The sequence below is a fragment of the Phoca vitulina genome, unplaced genomic scaffold, assembly GCF_004348235.1.
Source record: "Phoca vitulina isolate PV1807 unplaced genomic scaffold, GSC_HSeal_1.0 scaffold13, whole genome shotgun sequence".
NCBI classification, from domain to species: Eukaryota; Metazoa; Chordata; class Mammalia; order Carnivora; family Phocidae; genus Phoca; species Phoca vitulina.
This window is the reverse complement of record NW_022589716.1, coordinates 47416688-47442127: the sequence shown is the minus strand read 5'-3', so window position 1 is coordinate 47442127 and position 25440 is coordinate 47416688. Positions and strand designations below refer to the sequence as shown.

The window sequence follows — 25440 nt, the reverse complement described above, 5'->3', positions numbered from 1 at the left end:
TAAGCTCACATCACGCACGTCCAGAGTCAGGACAAGCACCCCACAGCCGGCACCCCCCCCCCGGGAGCACCGCTGGGAACGTGTCACAGCCCTACGGTGTGTCTGGGGCGTTCTGACCAGTATCCCCTTCACTGCCCTGCACACCTGTGCAAGGGCCAAGGGACTAAGTTCTAGAGCTCTGGGTGCCTTCACCGCTCAGGCAATGGGGCACCTGCTAACTGGCCATGAGTCTGTGAAACCTGTTTTCTGTTACACTGCGAATTCGATGGATTCAAAGATGACCATTATATTTGTAAACTTCATACAAATATCAGTTGTCGCTGTTCACATTTACCTAATTTTATGTTTCATCTCCCAGGTTATAAATTCTTAAAAAGGGAAGAACCAAGTCCTACTGCTTTCTACACTCAGTGTTCTTTACAAAACAAGTCATAAATAAGCTGTGCTTTCAACTACGATAATGAAGGCGTTTATTATCAATTTCATGCTCACCTCAAGAACGGGGAAGGCAGAGAGCCTCCACCCACCGGCTCTCCACCCCACTGATTCTTCTTTAATGAAAGCCTTCATTAGGAATCAGTTAATTAACTAGTTTTCACTTCATGCAAAGATCTCTTTCTAAAGGCTTCTGACACACATTTGGTCAGTTTACAAAATGCACACACATTTTATTTTATTAGTTGATGACCAAAACTTTCACAGATCATCTGGTTCTAAACTGCCAAATTAGATAGCTCTGGGAAGAGACAACTTTCAACGGTTTTGTTTTTTTTTTTTTTTTGAGACTTTTAGTGAGCCTCCATTATAATCTGTCACGTGTGCAACCGCCACAAACACATGGACTTGGTAACAATTTGAAGGATTTCTGCCTCGCCCTGCCTCGTCCGGTCTTTAAAGAGATCATTCAAACCCAAATACTAGATTAAAAGTGACAGTTTAAAATAAACAGCTTTTTAGCATCCAATCATATTACGTACATTGTCGAATTTATGGCAAATTATCTTTGCATAACAAGTATTGTTGTCTCTGCCGGCCACTGTCCATTCAAGAGGCCAGAACAAAGTATGGTACACCTGCAAGACAAGGGAGAAATAGGCCAAGATTAATGTCTATGAAAACCACTCCCTGATATGCTCTTTAATTATATAAAGAGATCATCTCTATGAACCTTTCATAAATTTAAAGTTTCACAATCCCGACTTATGTGTCTGATGGGAGCATCTGGGCCACCATTCCTAAAATACCAGCTACACAAGTGTGTGGACCATTTTTTTTTTATGTCAGTCCAAAAAAATCTCCCAATTAATTAAATTCCATTTTCAAACATTTCTAGGGTACTACTGTCCAGGGCAATGCGGTAGGCCCTGTGGCACCTGAGAAGGTAAATACAGATTCTGCTTCAGTGAATTTACAAGCTGCCTACAAGGTTCACAGTCACACTACATCTAGGAAAAGCAGAAGAAATAAAATAGTCCCAGCCATTCATGGACATTAAGAACACTACCTCTGGGCACCTGGGTGGCTCAGTCGGTTAAGCAGCTGCCTTCGGCTCAGGTCATGATCCCAGGGTCCTGGGATCGAGCCCCGCATCGGGCTCCCTGCTTGGCGGGAAGCCTGCTTCTCCCTCTGCCTCTGCCTGCCTCTCTGCCTACTTGTGCTCTCTGTCAAATAAATAAATAAAAAATCTTAACAAAAAAAAAAGAACACTACCTCTGCTACCCGAGAGCGCTCCCTCCATGCTCTGAGTGCACCTGTAAGGCTCCTCAATCTGGCCTGGTCAGCTGGGAACCGGGACAAAGTGCAACACGTCCTCTACTTGTGGGGCTACATGGCCCCAGCCTGTTTCTCCTAATTGCTCCAAACAGAAGGCGATGGATTAATGTCTGCTGCCAGGATAAGAAATGAATTCCGAACTAAAATCCACAGTGGAAGGATATAAATACTGATTCTGTGTTCTTTAATAGGATTATGTATTTTATATTTTGAATTATGTCTTTATTGTTTTTATAAAAACAATACAAGGTTATCATAAGAATAATGCAGTGCAGAAAGTCACAAAGAAAGTAAAAAAAGAAAACAAAAAACCACCATCCAGAAATAAATATTTTGAATGTTAGGGAAGTATCAATTGTTGGTGCATAGCTAATAAAAATGAAATTTTTATTTAAAAGATATCATAGAGCACAGTTACTTGTAATAAAAACCATTACATCTAACTTATATTTAACAGAAGAGAAACAAACTCTTCCACACATTTTAATACAAACTTTTCAATCTCTGTGGCTATTATCATGTTATCATGTTACAGATAAATGTTTCTTTATCTCAAGATAGTATTTCCTAAAATACAGGTTAAGAAAAGAGATGGTGAAAGCTCTGGGGTTTCAAACAAGATTTTCCCAATAGCAAGTTTGTCCTTGGTTTGTCCCGTGCTACTCTGCTCACATGTCCCACTTCCCTTTCCTTCTTTCTCCAGTTTGTGCTCTGTGTGTGGGTTCCTTTTAGTACTTTGAAGATTTTATTTTATTTAAATCTTTGGTCCTTTTGGTTCAAAGTGGATGTGAAGTGTGGATCTAACTTTACTTGTTTCTTGAATGGCCATCCACTTATTCCAACACCCTTAAATGAATGTCTCTTCCCACTGATTTAAAATAAAATACCACCTTTATCATGAATTGTTCTAAGCATTTGAATCCATTTCCAGGTTTCATATTCTGTTCCATGCATCTTTCCATCCACCTGTACGCCACTATGGCACGATTTTAATTACTACAGCTATATGATAAACTTTAATATCTAGTAGGGCTCATCTCCCCATTGTTCTCCTTATTCAGAATCTGTTATCGCTTGTCTCTTTTTTAATTTATCAAATTATGCATAATTATTAGATGTAATTTTCGAAACTCTATGATGAAAACAACAATATCTGCCTCCCCATGCCCATTTCAATCAATCGGAGGTAACTGCTTCACTTTTTTTTTTTTTTTAAGAGTATGTTTTCCTACTGCTGGATCAGCAGATCAGTGCTGCAGTAGTATTTGCCTGGTTTAGAAATGATTTTATTTTGTTGGTCTCATTTTATTCTTCAATCCTTTACCATTTGAAGCCTGTCTTAACCAAAATGCAGATTTCAGACATTAAGGTATTTCCACTTTTTCTCCTCTTCTGTCAGCTTAATAATACCATAGTGAGCACTCTTTTTCCTTCTAGAACTACATACTTCATAAATGAGTTGTGGGCAAGAGAAAATGCCCATGGATTGGCCAAAGTCAGCACCTCTGGATCAATGGTTCACAACCTTGTCTGCTCATTAGAATCCTAGGGTGGAGCGGCATACGCCCAACCTGCTAAATTAGCATCTCTGGGTTGCTTTCACCTCTTTTATTTTATTTACCTCCATGTTTCTAAATAACATGCTTATGTTGCTACTTCTTGAGTTTTCCATTTTAGGCTTTATTGACTTGCCTCTACCGGAGAGGAGGATTTAACTCCCTTTCTTTCCCAGACCCTACCACTCACTGGACACCCTTCCTGCCCCACCCACCACCCCCCATCCTCCCAATTATAGTTTTATTCAGCTTGATCAATTATCAGTGTTTCCTTTACTAAGTCAAAGCTATTCACAGACCACTGGATATTCACACACAAAGGAATGAAGTTGGATCCCTACCTCACATCTATTCAAAAATTAACTCAAAATGGATCAAAGATCTAGATGTAAAAGCTAAAAACTTATAAAACTATTAGAAGGAAACACAAGCATAAATCTTCATGACTTTGAACTGGGCAATAGTTTATTCAATGTGATGTCAAAAACACAACAGAAAAAAAGATAAAGTGGATTTCATCAAAATGAAAGACTTTTGAGCTTCAAAGGAAACCATCAAAAGAGTCAAAAGACAACCTGCCAAATGGGTGAGAATTTTTATAAATCATCTCTCTGATAAGAGACTTGGATGAAGAACTCTTAGAACTCATAAAAAGACAACCCAATTTTTAAAAGGGCAAAGGATCTAAATAGACATTTGTAGAAAAAAAGATGTACACCTAGCCAATAAGGCCACGAAAATACTCCTAATATCATTATTCATCAGGGAAATGCAAATGGAAACCGAAGAGACACCACTATATTGGTGTATCAGTTTCCCAGCACTGCACTAACAAATTACCCCAAATGTGGTGACATAAAACAAAATGAGTTTATATTCTTACAGTTCCAAAGGCCAGAAATCTGAAATCAAGGTGTCCGCACAGCCAGGTTCCTTCCAAAGGCTCTAAAAGGAGAATTCCTTGCCTCTGTTAGCTTCTGGTATCTCCAGGTACTCCTTGACTTTGGCTGCATAACTCCAATCTCTGCTTTTGTTTTCACATGGCCTTCTCCTCTTCTGTCTTATAAGGACACTTGTCCTTGGGTATAGGGCCAGAAAATCCAGGATGATCTCATCTCAAGATTCTTAACTTAATTCCACCTGCAAAGGCCCTTTTTCCAAACAAGGTCACATTCACAGCTTCCAGGGATTAGGCTGTGGACATATCTTTTGGGGAGTCACCATTCAACCCACTACAGATAGCCATAATCAAAAAAGACAGACAATAACAAGTGTTGGCGAAGAGGTGGAGAAACTGGAACTCTCATACACTGTTGCTGAGAATGTAAAATGGTGCAGCTACCTTGGAAAATCTACTCTTAGGGATAGACAAGAAAATGGATTGCATTATGTACACACAAGAACTTGTACAGGAATGCTAGAGCAGCTTTACTCATGATGGCCCAAAAAGTGGAAACAATCCACATGTCTGTCAACTGATGAATGGATAAATAAAACACGGTATTATCCATATAATGGATTATTATTCAGCAGTAAAAAGAAATGAAGGACTGGCATGTGCCACAACAAGGATGAATCTTGAAAACTAGCTTACACTAGGAGAAAGAAGCTGGTCACAAAGGACCACATACTAAATGATGCCACCTACAGGAAATGCCCACAACAGGCAGATCTACAGAGATTGGAAGTAGATTAGTGGTTGCCAGGAGCCAAGGGTGAGGGGATAGAGGAACACAGGGAGGGAGGGTGCCAGGTTTCTTTCTGGGACAATAAAAATGTTCTAAAAGTGACTGGTACTGGACATACAACTCCGTGAAGATATTAAAATCCATTAAATTGCACACTGTAAGTGGTTAACTATATAGTATATGTCTTCTATCTCGGTAAAGCTATTTTTTTTTAAGTAAGCTATTCACATCTGAGTCACATAGTAGACTATGGTTATTTTACTCTCATGAACTTTTAATTTTCTATGGAATTAAAGAGTATCTTGTTTTGCATTAGACTTAATTTTCCCTCTACCAACCCTGATTTATCCCAAATCTTAACAATACTGTGTTCTAATCTATGAACAAGCAATGTCTTTCCAATTAATTAGCTCTTCCTTTATTTCTTTTAACAGTGTTTCAAAGTTTTCAGTGTACATGTCTTTTGCCATCTTGGTTAAATTTATTCCTAAGTATTCTTCTTAATGCTATTGTAATTGTTTTTAAATTTCGTTTTTGGAGAACTCACTGTAAGTACATAGAAATACAACCGATTTTTGTGTGTTTTCATGCCCTGCAACTTTGCTAAATTCATTTAGTTCTATTATGGGCTGAATTATGTCACAGCCTCAAAATAAATTTGTACTTTGAAATCCTAACCCCTAATACTCCAGAATGTAACCATATTTGGATAGGGTCTTTAAAGAGGTAATTAAAGTGAGGTCATTAGGGTGGCTCTAATCCAATATGACTGTGTCCTTACAAGAAAAGGAAATTAGGACACAGACACACAGAGGAAAGATGATGTGAACACACAGGGGAAAGACAGCCATCTACAAACCAAGGAGGAGGGCCTGGAATATCCTTCCATCATGGCCCACAGAAAGAACCAACTCTGCTGATACCTTGGGTTCAGATTTCTAGCCTCCAGAACTAAGAAAATAAAAATCTGTCTTTCACATGAATAGACACTTTTCCAAAGAAGACATCCAGGTGGCTAACAGACATGTGAAAAGATGCTCAACATCACTGGGAGTCAGGGAAATGCAAATCAAAACCACAATGAGATACCACCTCACACCAGTCAGAATGGCTAAAATTAACAACTCAGGAAACAATAGATGTTAGTGAGGATGAGGAGAAAGGGAAACCCTTTTGCACTGTTGGTGGGAATGCAAACTGGTGCAGCTGCTCTGGAAAACAGTATGGAGGTTCCTGAAAAAGTTAAAAATAGAGCTCCCCTACGACCCAGCAATTGCATTACTAGGTATTTATCCAAAGGACAGAAAAACATTGATTTGAAGGGGCACCTGCACCCCAATGTTTATAGCAGCAATGTCCACAATAGCCAAACTATGAAAAGAACCCAGATGTCCATCGACAGATGAATGGATAAAGAAGATGTGGTACGCAAAAACAGACACATAGATCAATGGAACAGAATAGAGAACCCAAAAATGGACCCTCAACTCTACGGTCAACTAACCTTCGACAAAGCAGTAAAGAATATCCAGTGGAAAAAAGTCTCTTCAACAAATAGTGCTGGGAAAATTGGACAGCCACATGCAGAATAATGAAACTGGACCATTTTCTTACACCATATGCAAAGATAAACTCAAAGTTTAGGATGAAAGACCTAAATGTGAGACAGGAATCCATCAAAATCCTAGAGGAGAACACAGGCAGCAACCTCTTTGACCTCGGCCACAGCAACTTTCATTTGTGATTTTAGCCATTTGAGTCTGCTTTTTTCCTAGTCAATCTAGCTAAAAGTTTATTTCTGTTGGCCTTTTTTCAAAGTTTTCCTTCTGTTACTGATTTCTAGTTTCATTCCACTGTGATCAGAAAAGATACTTCGTATGATTTCAATCTTAAAATTTACTAAGACTCGTCTGGTGCTCTAACATATGGCTTATCCTGGAGAATGTTCCATTTGCACTTGAGAAGAATGTGTAGTCTGCTGTTGCTGGGTGGGGTGTCCTAATGTATGTTAGATCTAATTGGTTTACAGGTGCTCAAGTACCCCACTTCCGTATCCTGTCTGGTTGTTTTAGCCATTATTGAAGGAAGGATAATTTTAAAGTCTCCAACTATTACTGCAGAAGTATCTATTTCTCTTTATCTCTCTGTCAGTTTTACCTCATATATTTTTGGGCTGTATATGTTTACAACTGTTACATATTTTTGCTATATTGAATTTTTAAATCAACATATAATATCTTTCTTTCTCTGTTGTAACTTTTTAAATTTAAATTCTATTTTGTCTGAAAATAATAATAAAGCTCTCTTTTTGTTATTATTTGCATAGAATATCTTTTTCTATCCTTTGGCTTTCAATCTGTGTCTTTATATCTACAGTGAGTCTCTTCAAACAACATATAGATAGATCCAATTTTTTAAGTGAAATCTGACAAACTGTCTTTTGATGGCAGACCTTAATCCATTTACTTATAATGGGATTACTGATAAATGAGAACTTACTTTTGCATTTATCTATTTGTTTGCTGTAGGTCTTATATGTTTCTCACTCCTTAATTCCCCTATTCCCGCCTTTTTTGTATTTAGTTTATGTTTTCTAGTGCACCATTCTGAGTGCCTTCTTCTTCTTTTTTGTATATTTAAAAAATTATCATAGTGGTTACCTTGGGAATTACAATTAACACCTTACATTTATAATAACCTTGTTGGAATAATACCAACTTAAGGTTTCAATAGCATGCAAACACTGTGCTTCTATATGTATCTCTATCCCCTCCTTTTATATTCTTGTTGTCACAGGTCACATTTTATACCATACAAGCTCATTAACTTGGATTTATAATCATGTTTAATACAGTTCCCTTTTAAATCAGATAGCCAAAAGAGAGAAGTTACAAACCAAACCAAAAGTGCAGTAACACAGGTTATTATGTGTACCTAAGAAGTTATCCTTACTAGTGTTGACTTTTCCTATAGCTTCCAGTTACTATCTGGTATCTTTTCATTTCTGTCTGAAGGAGTCTTTTCAGAATTTCTTTGGGGCAGGTCTACTAGTAATGAATTCACTCAACTTTTGTTTTTCTGGGAATGTCTTATTACCCTTCGTTTCTGAAGGACAGCGTTGCCAGATACAGAATTCTTGGATGATAGTTTTCTTTCTGGACTTTAACTACATCATCCCCACTGTCTTCTGGCCTCCATTGTTTCTAATGAAAAACCAGCCATTTACCTTTTTAAAGATCTTCTCATATGATGAGTTGCTTCCTTCTTGCTGCTTTTAAAACTAGCTCTTTTTCTTAGGGTTTGGACGATTTGACAGTAATGCATGTCAGTGTGGATCTCTGAGTTTACCCTACTTGGTTGTCCTTCAGATGCTTGGATGTGTAGGTTTACGTATTTCAAGTTTTGCCCATTACTTCCTCAAACATTTTTTCTGCCCTCCCTTCTCCTTCTGGGACTTTTTTTTCTTTTTTAAAGATTGATTTATTTTAGACTGAGAGAGCAAGTGAGCAGGGGGAGAGGCAGAGGAAAAGAATCTTTCAAGCAGACTCCCCATTGAGCGTGGAGCTCAACACTGGGCTCAATCCCACGACCCATGAGATCATGACCTGAGCCAGAAACCAGAGTCGGATGCTCAACCGACTGAGCCACCCAGGCACCTCCTTCCAGGACTCTTCTAATGCATATGTTGGTGTGCTTCAAAGTATCCCACTCGTCTCGGGCTTTCTTCATTTTTCTCCATTCTTTTTTCTTTCTATTGTGTAGAATGAATAATTTCAATTGTCTTATTTTCAAGTTCACTGATGCTTTCTTCTGCATACTCATATATGCTGATGAACTCCTAGTGAATATTTCAATTCAGTTATTGTACTTTTCAGCTCCAGGATTTCTTTTTTTTTTAATTTTTTTATTTTTATGTTAATCACCATACATCATTAGTTTTTGATGTAGTGTTCCGTGATTCATTGTTCGTGTATAACACCCAGTGCTCCATGCAGAACATGCCCTCTTTAATACCCATCACCAGACTAACCCATCCTCCCACCCCCTTCCCCTCTAGAACCCTCAGTTTGTTTTTCAGAGTCCATCGTCTCTCATGGTTCCAAAGAAGACAGCTCCAGGATTTCTGTTTGGTTCCTTTTCATAATTTCTATCTCTTTAATGATATTTTGTTCAGACATTGTTTTCCTGACTTCCTTTGTTATTTGTCCACAGTTTCCTTTAGCTCACTGAATATATTTAACATTGATTTAATAGCTGATTTGATGTCTTTGACTAATAATTCCGAACTCTGGGCTTCCTCTGGAATGGTTTCTGTCAAATTATTTTTTCCTGTAAGTAAGTCATACTTTCCTGTTTCTTCGTATGTTGTTATGAGTTGAATTGTGTCCTCTTAAAATTCGTATGTTGAAGTCCTAGCCCACAGTATCTTAATATGTGATCTTATTTAGAAATAGGGTCATTGTCAGAACAACGAACAATTCCATCTTTCTGAGAAACTTTTCTTTATATCCATTTATAACCATTAATATTGAGACAAAAGAGTTGATTGAAACAAAAGAATTCAATTACTACTCCATTTTCAAAGCACTGATTGTAAAATAAAGCTAAGAATTTATTTAAAAAAAAGAATTAGGGTCATTGTATGTGTAATTAGTTAAGATGAGGTCATTCTAGAGTAAGGTGGTTCTCGTAATCTAATGTGAGTGTTGTCCTTATAAAAAGAAAATTTTGGATACTCTGATACACACACTAACAGGGAATCTCAAGTGAATATAAGGTAAGATCTACAAGCCAAGGAATGACAAAGATTGCCAGCAAAACACCAAAAACTAGGAGAAAGGGATGGGATAGATCCTCCTTCACAGAAATCAAATGGAAACAACCCTGTCAACTACCTTGATGTTGGACTTCTAGCCCCTAGAACTGTGAGACAATAGAATTATGTGGTTTAAGGCCCCAATTTGTGGTACTTTGTTATGGTAGACCTAGCAAACTAATATATATACTCTGTTTGTTTGTTTGTTTGTTTGTTTCCTCGAGCCTGGACATTCTGAGTATTATAATATGGCAACCCTGGAAATTACATATTTCCACACCTCAGAGATGGCTGGTTTTTTGTTTGTTGAGAGCTAGAGTCATCCATGCATGACTTTTCCAAACTATTTTTGCATACTGGGTGTTCATTGTTGTGGTTTCTGGTCCATTGTCCCTGAGGTCAGCCAGGGACCTGACAAAGATGTCCTTAAATGTCTGACTCCCAAAATGGGGGGGAGAAGGGAGTGCTCTCTCTTGAAGTCCCACCACAGCAGGGAAGCCACTTCAGTTTGTGGAGGTTGGTGCCAACCCCTCAGCCATCAGAAGCAGGGATGGGCAGTCAAAACATTGCCCTGATTTCTGGGGGACAAAGTTCTTAGTGCCCACTCTGGCACCAGCAAGCTGTACCAGGAGTAGAGGCCACCAACCGTGCAACTACAGTGCTGGGTTTGTGGGACACTGGCCTTTACTGAAACACAAAAATCCACCACAGGCTCCCAGCCTCCTCCTCAAGCTCTCCTTACTGGAAGTACTCAACTAGATTCCAGAGTTCCAGAAGAACTGCTTCAAACACTTCCTGCCAGTTCAGTTGTGGTCTCAGTGAAGGGATAGAGTCCTACAGCTTCCTATTTCACCATTTTCCATAATAGCACTCCTATTCAACCATCTTAACTGTGGAGTAGCATTCCTTGGTGTGGATGCACCACCTTTTGTATAGACATTCAGCTATCGTAGGACATTTTGGTTTTTTTCCAATTTGTAACTATTACGAATAAAGCTGCTATAAACAATCATGTACACATGGAGATGAATAGAAGTTTTCATTTCTCTGGGATAAATGCCCATCCAATGGGTTTTTAATTTCTGCTATCATATTTTGCATTTCCACAGCTATCTGTTGGTTCTCTAAATGTTACTTCTGAAGGTATGTCCAGTCTCTGTTCATGAGTATAATACAGTATTTCTGTGCATATGTACAGTTTGTTTCTTTCAAGTCTGATAACTTTTGCTCATATTAAATATTGGGGATTAAAAAGATGTTTGATTTTGGGGGTGATGAAACTGTTCTTTATCTTGATTCTAATAGTGGTTTCACAACTGTTTGTCTGAACTCATAAAACTGTACACACACACAAAATTTTCATCTTGCTGTAAGTAAATTATGCCTCAAAGTGTTTTTTTTTTCCCAAAGTTTGAAAGTTGTGAGCTCATTTTTATAGCTTATTGAATTTGAATTTCACTGTCCAATCATCCAACTGGGAAGTTTATTTGGGGACCCTTATTCAGTATCTTTAGGTGTTTCTCTATGGACTTGTCAGAGTCCCCTGAGAAATAAGACTCTACCAACCTCTGGTCAGAGAAGGGTAAAGGGCTGGTTGCCAGAGTTCTGGAAGCTCAGTGGAAGAAGAGTAAGATTCAGTATGAATCTGCTCACTTCAGTATTGTGCTGGATCCTGCCTTCACTTGATCCCAGTGCTCCCTAATCAAGAGGTTTTTGGTTTTAACCATCTCCAGAAAATAACCTTCCAGATATTTGCCAGTGTGTGGGAAGTGCTCTGTAGGGTGTCCGCAGGTGACAGTCTCACTGTTTCTTAAATGGATTTTTGGTTTGCTTGATGTCAGCTGGCCCCTACATCCCCTCCAGATGTACATGGTGTCACTAAATTTTGAGCCTTTGATGACTCTGATGTAAAGCCAGGTTGGTTTCTTGACTTTTCCCTTACCAGCTTATCATCTTTTTTTGATGTTAGGTTATTTATCACTCATCTGTTTTTTTTTTTTTCCCCAAAATGTCATTGCTATTTTGTCTCCTTTACTATCCCCCCATCCTTCAGAGATTATTTTAAAAGCAGATCCCTTTCCCTCAGAAGTTTATTGACATCACTCTATTGTCTTTGACACTGAATGTTGCCAGACTGGTTCATTGCCCTTGTGAATACCTAGCTTAACTAGAACATGTTTGTGTCGATCATGTTACATTGGGTTTCTTCTAGAAAAGGGTATGTTACTTCAATCTTCAGATTCAGTTCTTCTTTAATATTAGGATGCTTTCTTCTACCATATTTCAGAATACCACGTCTGTACCACTTGTTAGACTTTCCACGGCGGGGTATGAATTATATTTATGTTGGATCATCCTCGTCTACCCATATCTATCATCATCATCATCTTCTTCTTTTTTTTTTTAGAGACAGAGAGAGAAGGGGTGGAGCAGAGGGAGAGGAAGAGAGAGAATCTTAAGTAGGCTCCATGCTGGGTGTGGATCATAAGCTGAGCCTGAGATCATGACCTGAGCTGAAATCAAGAGTCAGACGCCTACCGACTGGGCCGCCCAGGCACCCCATCAACTTTATCTCAACCCTTCCTAGGTCATTAACTTTATTCTCAGTCATCTGCTTCTTTTGATGCCAATGTATTTGGTAGTTCAGTGATAGAGTGCTTTTGATTCTCAAATGTGATCGTAACAATCAATGCAGGTGTTACTCCCCTAATCCCTCCTTCCAAGTAACATGTATTCACTAGGAAGAGAGCCTGGGATTTTTTCCCCAAACGAAATCCCGATGTCTCTTTCTTTCTCATCTCTGTCTCTTCTCCTAAGAGAGTATCAGGTATGGAATCACGGCACTGAGGGAAGAACAATGGTTTCTTTTTATTGGTCTCCTTTGGGTAACATCTCCCCTAGTGTTGGCAGGGGTGTTTTCCCTGAGCTTTTCCATATCATTGTAATAAGCGAAGGAAACTAGAAGCCCACAGATTGTGCCATAGGAAAGAACATGGTGAGTTTTCTAGAACAAAGTGAGGAGTTCAGGTTGTATTCTTTGAGCACTGGGAAATCATTAAAAAGCTTTATGCCGGGAAATGGCATGACTGATTTGTGTTTTTAAAAGCTCTTCTGGCTGATGTGTGATAACCAGACTGGAGTGGGCCATGAGTGAACACAGGAAGACCAGGAGGAAGGCTACAGGCAAGAGCTGATGGTGGACTGGCATGGGACAGGGAGGGCGGGGATGGAAATAAGTAGGTCCACACAAGACATACTCTGGGAGTCAAACTGGTAAGCACTTCCTGGTGAACTGACTATTGATGATGACCAACAAGGAGGAATTAAGGATGGTTCTCAGGTACACCAGCATGTAGAGGGGGTCTTCCCTGGGAACCAAAAATTTCATTAGATTCTCAAAGCAATTCATATTAAAACAGGTTAAAACCTTGGTTCTAGATACTCAACAATTTTGTATTAAGTCAGGTCACCAGAGAGCAGCACATCAGCACAGCCCTACTTTGGCCCTTTCAGGAACTACTTTTTTTTTTATTATTATTATACTGCACTGTGGCATTAGGCCACGGGACTGCATTTCAGGATCTAATAAGAAACAGTTCTATAAAATCCACTACTGTATTTACCAAGGGGATATTTTAAGGCCATTATTCACCATATCTCAATGCGCCTTTTGTAAAAACTTGAGAAATCTCTTGTCAATTCTCCCTCTTCTAGTCAGATAGTAGGAGGTAGATTTTTAGGTTAATTGTAAAGCCAGTCTATGTGACTTTATGGCATGAATTCTGTGAACTGACAAATTTGCCTTCTTCTAACACCATCCTAATTTTTCCTACCCTCATTTTCTTCTCACCTTGATTTTCTCACTTTGAAAAAATATTATATATGTATTTTTGAGAGGCTTCCTCAAATCTCTTCATAATAGGAATTAAAAAAAATAATAAATCAAATTTCTGGTCCTGTCAAACACAACAAACAAATCACTACATAAATATATAGGAAATGGTTAGTTGATCTGCAGTGAAGCTTAGGAAAAAGACCTAAAGTAACCCCACAAACCTAGGGAGCTTTTTTCCTATAAAGATATTCCCATGTCTGGGGTATAGCCTTCTACATGCTTCCTCTCATGTGCCTGCCTTTCTATCTTAATTTCTCGTTAATTTCAAAAGTTTTAGAACTAAGTGTTAAATCCATAATTGTTACCATCAATTTTCCAAGACTCAAGTAAAAAGTTCACCACTGCAGGAAAAAAACGGCTCATTATTACAAAGAGTTAATTATAAACATTGATCAAGTAATGTCCTCTAAAACATACATTTCTCATTGAAAACAACCATCTAAAATAACATTATAAAGTTTTAATCACTCATTTTCCCAGTATCAGAGATATAAATAAGAGCTTCAGTTAGTCATCAGGCCATTTAACTAATGCTGTGATTTCAACGAATTGCCATTAACTGACATGACTTCAAGGGAGAGGAATGAAATTTCAAATCTTTTCTGTTGAAAACATCAAGTACTAATAATCCTCCAACTCTTTTTAATTCTCCCTATCCCTCCTATGTTGGAATGGTGTGCAGAAAAAAAGCCACTCAAACTACCCATCAAATTACACTGTAAGAAAATATTTGTAAGTTTGTTATGATTTGATGGGGCAGGGGTGAAGGGGAGGTGGAAATAAATGTATGCCAAGGACATCGTTTTGGGAATCTGACAGCTTACAGCCCACAACAGGCTGACAACCCTGGGAACTGCCCACCCTCCCCACCCTGAGCGCATCCACAACACAGATGCCCCATGTTGATGGGACAGGAACCTGACTCCGGCCATGCTGAATGGAAGTGGGTGGATGGCTGATCCAACTCAGACCAATCAGGTGTCCTCTTCCATAATTCAGAACTGAGACTGAGAAACAGTGAGTCCTCTTAAGACCAGAACTATTGAATAAACTTGTTTGTAGAAGAAAGGGCACATTTTGGCTGCTAGGTGCATTCCAGAGGCAAAGAAAGTCTGCATGCAGAAACAAGAACAAGTTGCACGCCCACATGAGTTGAGATGGTGTTGCAGTTCCTGGTTCTCTTCCCTTCCTAAGGCCTTGCATGTATATACTCCTGCATTCCACAAAGTCTTATAATAACATGTGCTTTCTTGTATAAGCTACTCATATAGACATTTGTCACTTATAACTCGAAAGTCCTAATGCATACATCTTTTGTCCCCCTTTCCCCAACTGTATTATTATTATTAGCTAGAGAAATAAGGTTTAAATTACTTAATTTCTGATTTTCCTAAAATAGGAATATGATTTCCTACACTCTAATCATTACAGTAACTTGCAAAACAAAAAGTGACTGCGAAGTCAGTTGATTCAAAGAGAAATTCTGAAAAAGTAAACAGTAAAACACAATTTTACCTCGAGATTCTCTTTTTTATACACTTCAATAGCTTTCTCTTCAGACAATCCACAGCAGCCATATTCCAAAGGAGCAAACACTGTAGTTGGAACATTAACATAATCACACTGAAAGATAAACAAATTACATCCGCTTATTTTGTGACACTTTTCACAGCAAAAATCTACATTACATACATTTCTAAGAGGAAAATAAATAAGTCTGGTTCAATGTGACTGATTCTTCCATTTCACCACTTTAGGGAATTTGTAGTTACACTAAAAGTAGGGGGTGAGCCCAACTCCAGAGCAGAGACCACACCCTGGCCAGTGGCCCACAAATGGGACTGGCTCTCCCAGAGCCCCAACCTTGCACTCTAAAATGTTTCATTTCCATCCCCCTGATTCCGGACCCCGCTCCCCCGAAGCACCTCTACCAGGTGACCAAGAATCACGCCATTTCATTGGAAGCTGAGGCCACCCTTGGCCATTCACATAACTGCCACAGAGGAGATGAGCAAAGAAGCAGTTTAACAGTGTAGGAATGGGTGAATGCCCTGGACCATCAAGGGGAGATGGCATAAGTGTAGCGGGGCAGCTAACATGGGGACCAGGATCTCATAAGTCCTGTGGTTCCGACAGAATCCCCATAGAGCCCTTGTGAGACTGAGGCAGAGCGTGAGTGGACATCGCGGGGAGACTGCAGACTCTGAGCTCTACATGCCTCTTCCAGCAGCTCTATGCACCTGCCTGTGGGAAAGAGAATGTGAGCGCCAGTGGCATCCCTCCCTGGAAGAGAGTGTCTTTGTGACAGCATGGAGAACTGGAACACACTGGTGCAAGCACCATTAGAACCGTGCATGGAGAGAAAGCAGTGTGCAGGAGCAGAGAAAGGGTGGAGGGTACAACCAGAGATGAAGGTCACCAGGCCTGCCCATCAGTAGCCCCTCAAGGGGCCACACTGCCCATAGCACTACATGTCCCCCCAACCCTACCAACAGGTTGTAGGTGATTAGGTCAAGGGTGACCTCTAACCCAAAGAAAGCTAATGTGTAAGCTGGCCAGAAATCTATGTAGAAAAAGGTGAGCTACGTCAATCAAATTCTTTCTTTTGCAGGAAGATGAGCTAGAAGCAAAGGAAGAATCCCCCAGTGGTAGTGGGACAGGAAGAAATGCACCTGTGGAGCTATAGCCAAGTAAGGCTACTGGAAGAGCACCCTGTGAAACCCCCACCTGTGTGCCGGGGCCCCAGAGCAGCTGTGACCCCAGCCCCAGTTCTAGCTCCGAATGCAGTGTGGCCCAGCCCTAGCATGGAGCTTGTTCTAAGTCAGTGTTTCAACTTACTAATTCACAGGATCCTTGTAAAAAACCCTTCAGTCTGCCTAGTGTGCATAAGTTTCTACTTTTTGTTACCCCAAACGAAAACAAATCAAAGCACTGCCAGGTATCCCCACATCAATGAGGTGGATTATGTATAATGTACATCAGCCTAGAATCTTTAACTTAGATGCTCTAATACCACTTCACATTTGCAAACCTGCAAATCATGGGTAAGCCAAGCATTTTTTTTTTTCCAACATGGCTAGAAAAAAAAACCCACATAACCATAGGGATAATCTTAGTATTTTCTGACTTCTGTTAGGCCCGCAAATACACATCAATCCATTTACAGTTGACCCTTAAACAATGTGGGGGTTGGAGTGCTGACCCCCCATTCAGTCAAAAATCCACATATAACTTTTGAACCCCTCCCCCCCAAAAAACTTAATAGCCTACCTTTTGACTGGAAGCCTTACCAATATTGTAAACAGTTGATTAACACATATTTTTATGTTATATATATTGTATATTATATTCTCACAATAAAGTAAGCTAGAGAAAAGAAAATGTTACTAAGAAAATCATAAGAGAGAATACATTTACAGCACTCTATCATGTTTACTGAAAAGAATCCACACGTAAGTGGACCCACAGTTCAAACCCACGATGTTCAAGGGTCAGCTGTACTGACCAGCAGCTGACCCTGGGTCCCATGGCTTACAGGGAAAGCCTCATTCTCAAAGGATGCCTCTATCTCCCATTTCCTATCAATTAAGAATAATCAACAGGAAATTCCTCAATGCTCCTCCCTTTCATCTAAAACACTTTCTCCACATCTTAAACCATCTCCTCCACCTGAACTTGACTTAATCTTGCCCTTCTTGCCTTCCTTCTAGTCCTGTACCTTTAATTAAGCTCTTTCTTTCTTCATACCCTAAACACACTGCTGCATCTTCAGATCTCTCCACCCGACGGCCACCTTAACTTCTTAAAGCATTTGGCAACTACTCTGCCTCCATACACCCCAAAATGCTAACTGCATTGCCACACTGTAATGTTCAGCATCCTGGGCCCCACCCACTGATGCCCGCAGAGCTGCATCCTCGTTGCCCCCATGCAGCAATGCCTCCATACGTTCAAGGTCTTCCTTCATGACCTCAAGAGGCACCTGAGGTGACATAATAAGCAGAACACAGCATCCTTTGTGAAGAAGACATACTCAAAACATTTCATCTGACCCTAATCATGCAAAACAATCAGAGAAATTCAGAATAGGAGACATTCTACAAGGAAAGTAGTCTGGACTCATCAAAAATCAAAGTCACGAAAAACAAAACAAGCAGGTAAATAAAGACAGGGGGACCATTTCAGATTAAAAGAGACTTAAGAGTCAGAAGAGCTAAACATACCACATGAATCAAACACATGCATGTGCATACACTTAATGGAAATCTGAACAGTATCACATTTTTGTCCAATCTCTTAGATAGAATAATGAAACTGTGGTTATGGAAGAAGATGCTTGTTCTCAGGAGATGCATGTTGAAGTATATAGGGGCCAATGTCATTGACCTGCCACTTACCTCAAAAAGCTCTGGAAAAAAAATGCACGCACTGTATACATACATATTCAGAAAAGGAGAGAGAGGCAAATGGCAAAATATTAATAACTGGGGAATGTGGATGAAAGGGTAATATGGGTGATTATTCCTATTCTTCCTGTGGTTTGACATCTTTCTAAACAGAAAGATGGAGGATGTAAAGGTCTTCAACAGTTCCCACTGCCTAGAGAAGTCCATTCCAATTCTTTATTGTGGCATAAAAGATTTTTGATGAGCTGGCACCAAATGAATTTTGTAGCCTCATTCCCAGTTGTATTCCTCTATCCCCAAGTGTTCTGCCCGCACACACCCCGAATGCTCTAAGTATTATAGAAGGGACGATTCTTTGTGTAGGACAAAACATTCAGCTTTCCTCACCCCTACCCAGGCCCTTCATCCGCCTACACTTCCACACGTCCACAGTGCTCTCATGGAGTAGAGCACGACGTCCCCAGCTGGGAACTCTAACAGACTACTCACAGTCCTGCTGAGCTTGGTGCTTGCATCTGCATTATCTACTTACCAGAAAAGCCCTGTGCTACCTCAGTTTTGAATTACTCATCCTACAAAGCCTGTCCCACATCTTTGATTGAAGACAATGAAAAGTGCAGGAGATGGTAGAAATCATCACCTTCACACTTGGCAGAGGTAAAACTGAGGCACAGAGTCAGTGAAACAACCTCCCCAGGTTCACACACCAGCAGGCATGAAGCCAGGGCCAGTGACTGCCCATCTGGGATGCCTTTACCAGCCCAATAAGTTACAACTAACTGCCCCTTGTCTTACATTACTCATGATCCTCCACTCTCCTGGGAAGCCCCTTGGCACTGGAACCATGCCAATCCTTTGTATATCACCTAGCATGACATCCTGCACACAGGAGACACTCAAACGATATTTGTTGAAAATTATTACTAAATACTAATTTATCTGTGATGAACCCTTTACTTGCAAAACAAGTACACAAGTATTCTTTGTAATGATTTTTTTAATCACAATTTTGATCTAGATATCATCTCAAAAGCAGGAAACTCACCTTTTCCAAATGGCCAGCAAAAAGTCTGCGAGCCAGCAGCTTGCCTGCCTGTATGGCAACGGGTGTGAGCTCAAGTTTACCCTCCAGAATATCCCCGACAGCATAAACATAGGGCACATTGGTCTGTTCCACATCGTTTACTGGTATTTTGCCACTCCTATTGGATTTTGGAAAGGAAACAAATACATTATGACTCATTCTGTACTGCTGGATGACTAACACCAACTTTTCCAAGAGAAAATGACTAAATACATAGAGCAAAGACCTCCCTCTAAGAAGAGAGGCACCTCAGGTCATTAATGTCTATAAGATCAATGGCTCGAATCATAAGGGTTTCTCTAGCTCCAAAAAAAACACCTTTCTGGTTGGTGAAACCATACTCATTTTTTGGATGCCAAGGATAGGTCCAGATTTCCCCCAGAGTCACACTTAGAGCTTTGAAATTTTTCTCCTTGCCTGACCAACAACATAAAAATTAATTCTAAATCAGAAAGTGGGTGAGGACATTTCCACAGTTTATTTTTTTAAATCACTGTTTAATGTATCAGTTCTTTAAGGCACACACTAAAGAGTTACTGATTCATTAATGAAAAAAACTGATTAATACAGAGCTGGCACAGTACTTCTTGTGAAATAAACTTACAGCATTAAAATTTTGCATCTTAGTAATTAACTGAGAATTTCCAAGAGGTGATCTGTAGAAACATTTTGCTTTGTGCAGCAACAGTGCAATGATCCCACGTGTACTTACTTCTCATTGATTTTGACACCAATCTTCTCCAAACCTATTTTCCTTGTGCAGGAGTCACGACCAATTGCTAACAAAACCTATATTTAGAGTGAGATCCAAAACACAAATTGTCAATGTCAGGAATGAAAGAAGGAACATCACTACAGATCCTTTAGACATTAAAAGGACAATAACAGAATACTATGAACACCCTATGCCAATAAAGTTGACAGCTTAAATGAAATATTCCTTGAAAGACAGTTTACTAAGTCACACACATGCAAATATTCCTGAATAACTCTATGTTATGTGCTAAATTATGTCCCTGCACTAAATTCACATGTTAAAGTCCTAAGCCCCAGTGCCTCAGAATGTAATGTATTTGGAGACAGGGCCATTAAAAAGGATAATTAATCATGACCAACTGGGGTTTGTCTCCAAAATACAAATTTGGTTCAATATGCAAAAATCAATCAATGTAGTTAATCATATTAACCAAATAATGGAGAAAACAATTTAATCATTAACCAATAGATATGGGGAAAGAATTTGACAAAATTTAATATCATTTGAGGATTTTAATTTTAATTTAGTCCTCAGCAGATTAAGAATAAAAGAAAACTTCCCAACCTGTTAAAAGGCATTGGTAAAAAAAAAAAAAATCTACAGCTTACATCCTAGTAATGATGAAAGACTGAATGTTTCACCTCTCAGGTAGGAGCAAGATGAGGATGCCCACTCTCAAGCAATTTCTATTCAACGTTGTACTGGAGGACTTAACCAGTGCAACAAGGCAAGAGAAAGAAATAAAAGTCAGGCAGACTGGAAAGAAGAACAAAACTGACTTTATATGCAGACGTTAACCCCAAGAATCTACAGTAAGGTCAACATACTAAAATCATTTGTATTTCTATATACTACCAACTAAACATTGAAAATTTTTAAATTTAAAATACCATTTTAAAATAGCTTAAAAACATGAAATATTTAGAGACAAATTTAGCAAAACACACAAGAGACCTCTAGAGCAAAATGATAAAATATTGTGGAGAGAAACTAAAGAACAAATAGATAAATGGAAAGATCTATGAAGTTCACACACTGGAAAACTCAATATTGTTAAGATGGTCAGTTCTTCTAAACTGGTCTATATAATCAATATAATTCCAATAAAAAACTCAACAGGAAGAGGGGGCGGAGCAAGATGGCAGAGGAGTAGGAGACCTGGATTTCATCTGGTCTCAGGAATTCAGCTGGATAGGGATCAAACCATTCTGAACACCTACAAACTCAACAGGAGATCAAAGAAAAGAATAGCAACAACTCTCTGAACAGAAAAGCGACCACTTTCTGGAAGGTCTTTTCTGATTTGTTTAAAGTATATTTTCTGGAGACGTTGTTACCCTGTTAGCATTTTGTTCTCTCATTAATCTGTTCTCCTCTGGACAAAATGACAAGACGGAAAAAATCACCTCAACAAAAGAACAAGAGGTAGTACCGACGGCCAGGGACCTACTCAATACGGACATTAGTACGATGTCGGATCTAGAGTTCAGAATCATCACTTTAAAGATACTAGCTGGGTTTGAAAAAAGCATGGAAGTTATTAGAGAAACGCTTTCTGGAGAAATAAAAGAACTAAAATCTAACCAAGTCGAAATCAAAAAGGCTATTAATGAGGTGCAATCAAATATGGGGGCACTAACTGCTAGGATAAATGAGGCAGAAGAGTGAATCAGTGATATAGAAGACCAAATGATGGAAAATAAAGAAGCTGAGACAAAGAGAGATAAACAACTACTGGATCACGAGGGCAGAATTCGAGAGATAAGCGATACCATAAGACGAAACAACATTAGAATAATTGGGATCCCAGAAGAAGAAGAAAAAGAGAGAGGGGCAGAAGGTGTATTGGAGCAAATTATAGCAGAGAATTTCCCTAATTTGGGGAAGGAAACAGGCATCAAAATCCAGGAAGCACAGAGAACCCCTCTCAAAATCAATAAAAATAGGTCAACACCCCGACATCTAATAGTAAAACTTACGAGTCTCAGAGACAAAGAGAAAATCCTGAAAGCAGCTCAGGACAAGAGACCTGTAACCTACAATGGTAGAAACATTAGATTGTCAACAGACCTATCCACAGAGACCTGGCAGGCCAGAAAGGACTGGCAGGATATATTCAGAGCGCTAAATGAGAAAAATATGCAGCCAAGAATACTATATCCAGCTAGACTGTCATTGAAAATAGAAGGAGAGATAAAAAGCTTCCAGGACAAACAAAAACTAAAGGAATTTGCAAACACAAAACCAGTCCTACAAGAAATATTGAAAGGGGTCCTCTAAGCAAAGAGAGAGCCTGAAAGGAACACAGACAATATACAGTAACAGTCACCTTACAGGCAATACAATGGAACTAAATTCATATCTTTCAATAGTTACCCTGAATGTAAATGGGCTAAATGCCCTAATCAAAAGACAAAGGCTATCAGATTGGATTAAAAAACAAGACCCATCGATACGCTGTCTGCAAGAGACTCATTTTAGACCCAAAGACACCCCCAGATTGAAAGTGAGGGGGTGGAAAACCATTTACCATGCTAATGGACACCAAAAGAAAGCTGGGGTGGCAATCCTTATGTCAGACAAATTAGATTTTAAACCAAAGACTGTAATAAGAGATGAGGGACACTATATCCTACTTAAAGGGTCTAACCAACAAGAAGATCTAACAATTCTAAATATCTATGCCCCTAACATGGGAGCAGCCAATTATATAAGGCAATTAATAACAAAAGCAAAGAAACACATTGACAATAATACAATAATAGTGGGGGACTTTAACACCCCCCTCACTGAAATGGACAGATCATCTAAGCAAAAGATCAACAAGGAAATAAAGACTTTAAATGACACACTGGACCAAATGGACTTCACAGACATATTCAGAACATTCCATCCCAAAGCAATGGAATACACATTCTTCTCTAGTGCCCATGGAACATTATCCAGAATCGATCACATCCTAGGTCACAAATCAGGTCTCAACCGGTACCAAAAGATTGGGATCATTCCCTGCCTATTTTCAGACCACAATGCGTTGAAACTAGAACTCAATCACAAGAGGAAAGTCGGAAAGAACTCAAATACATGGAGGCTAAAGAGCATCCTACTGAAGAATGAATGGGTCAACCAGGAAATTAAAGAAGAATTAAAAAAATTCATGGAAACCAATGAAAATGAAAACACAACTATTCAAAATCTTTGGGATGCAGCAAAGGCAGGCCTAAGAGGAAAGTATATAGCAATACAAGCCTTTCTCAAGAAACAAGAAAGGTCTCAAAGTACACAACCTAACCCTACACCTAAAGGAGCTGGAGAAAGAACAGCAAATAAAGCCTAAACCCAGCAGGAGAAGAGAAATAATAAAGATCAGAGCAGAAATCAATGAAAGAGAAACCAAAAGAACAGTAGAACAAATCAACGAAACTAGGAGCTGGTTCTTTGAAAGAATTAACAACATTGATAAACCCCTGGCCAGACTTATCAAAAAGAAAAGAGAAATGACCCAAATCAACAAAATCATGAATGAAAGAGGAGAGATCACAACCAACATCAAAGAAATACAAACAATTATAAGAACATATTATGAGCAACTCTATGCCAGCAAATTAGATAACCTGGAAGAAATGGATGCATTCCTAGAGATGTATCAACTACCAAAACTGAACCAGGAAGAAATAGAAAACCTGAACAGACCCATAACCACTAAGGAAATTGAAGCAGTCATCAAAAATCTCCCAACAAACAAAAGCCCAGGGCCACATGGCTTCCCAGGGGAATTCTAACAAACATTTAAAGAAGAATTAATACCTATTCTTCTGAAACTGTTCCAAAAAAATAGAAATGGAAGGAAAGCTTCCAAACTCGTTTTATGAAGCCACCATTACCTTGATCCCAAAACCAGACAAAGACCCCATCAAAAAGGAGAATTACAGACCAATATCCCTGATGAACATGGATGCAAAAATTCTCACCAAAATACTAGTCAATAGGATCCAACAGTACATTAAAAGGATTATTCACCACGACCAAGTGGGATTTATCCCTGGGCTGCAAGGTTGGTTCAACATCTGCAAATCAATCAACGTGATACAATACATTAACAAAAGAAAGAATAAGAATCATACGATCCTCTCAATAGATGCAGAAAAAGCATATGACAAAGTACAGCATTCTTTCTTGATCAAAACTCTTCAGAGTATATGGAGAGAGGGTACATACCTCAATATCATAAAAGCGATCTATGAAAAACCTACAGCGAATATCATTCTCAATGGGGAAAAACTGAGAGCTTTCCCCCTAAGGTCGGGAACATGGCAGGGATGTCCACTATCACACTGCTATTCAACATAGTATTAGAAGTCCTAGCCACAGCAATCAGACAACAAAAAGAAATCAAAGGCATCCAAATCGGCAAGGAAGAACTGAAACTCTCACTCTTTGCAGATGATATGATACTTTATGTGGAAAACCCAAAAGACTCCACCCCAAAACTGCTAGAACTCATACAGGAATTCAGTCAAGTGGCAGGATATAAAATCAATGCACAGAAATCAGTGGCATTCCTATACACCAACAACAAGACAGAAGAAAGAGAAATTAAGGAGTCGATCCCATTTACAATTGCACCCAAAACCATAAGATACCTAGGAATAAATCTAACCAAAGAGGCAAAGGATCTATACTCAGAAAACTATAAAATACTCATGAAAGAAATTGAGGAAGACACAAAGAAATGGAGAAACGTTCCATGCTCATGGATTGGAAGAACAAATATTGTGAAGATGTCAATGCTACCTAGAGCAATCTACACATTCAATGCAATCCCCATCAAAATACCATCCACTTTTTTCAAAGAAATGGAACAAATAATCCTAAAATTTGTATGGAACCAGAAAAGACCCCGAATAGCCAGAGGAATGTTGAAAAAGAAAAGCAAAGCTGGCGGCATCACAATTCCAGACTTCCAGCTCTATTACAAAGCTGTCATCATCAAGACAGTATGGTACTGGCACAAAAACAGACACATAGATCGATGGAACAGAATAGAGAGCCCAGAAATGGACCCTCAACTCTATGGTCAACTAATCTTTGACAAAGCAGGAAAGAATGTCCAATGGAAAAAAGACAGTCTCTTCAACAAATGGTGTTGGGAAAATTGGACAGCCACATGCAGAAGAATGAAACTGGACCATTTCCTTACACCACACACAAAAATAGACTCCAAATGGTTGAAAGACCTCAATGTGAGACAGGAGTCCATCAAAATCCTAAAGGAGAACACAGGCAGCAACCTCTTCGACCTCAGCCGCAGCAACTTCTTCCTAGAAACATCGCCAAAGGCAAGGGAAGCAAGGGCAAAAATGAACTATTGGGACTTCATCAAGATAAAAAGCTTTTGCACAGCAAAAGAAACAGTCAACAAAACCAAAAGACAACCGACAGAATGGGAGAAGATATTTGCAAAT

General features: G+C 39.2%; 1 protein-coding gene across 5 annotated transcripts in view; it reads right to left on the bottom strand.

Annotated features, from left to right (window-relative positions):
• The window catches only part of TXNRD3 (thioredoxin reductase 3), a 62945-nt gene that overhangs the window by 3980 nt on the left and 33525 nt on the right, over positions 1-25440 (bottom strand). For 3 of the 5 annotated variants that reach the window (XM_032412074.1, XM_032412071.1, XM_032412075.1), the window contains 4 exons: positions 19931-20007; positions 19180-19336; positions 15244-15351; positions 978-1073 (listed from right to left, as the gene is read on the bottom strand). In XM_032412074.1, the coding sequence (XP_032267965.1) occupies positions 978-1073; positions 15244-15351; positions 19180-19336; positions 19931-20007 (438 nt within the window). Of the gene's footprint in view, positions 1-977; positions 1074-1724; positions 1849-14615; positions 14841-15243; positions 15352-19179; positions 19337-19930; positions 20008-25440 lie in introns of those variants that run through there. The other 2 variants (XM_032412073.1, XM_032412072.1) reach the window with 2 other exon arrangements.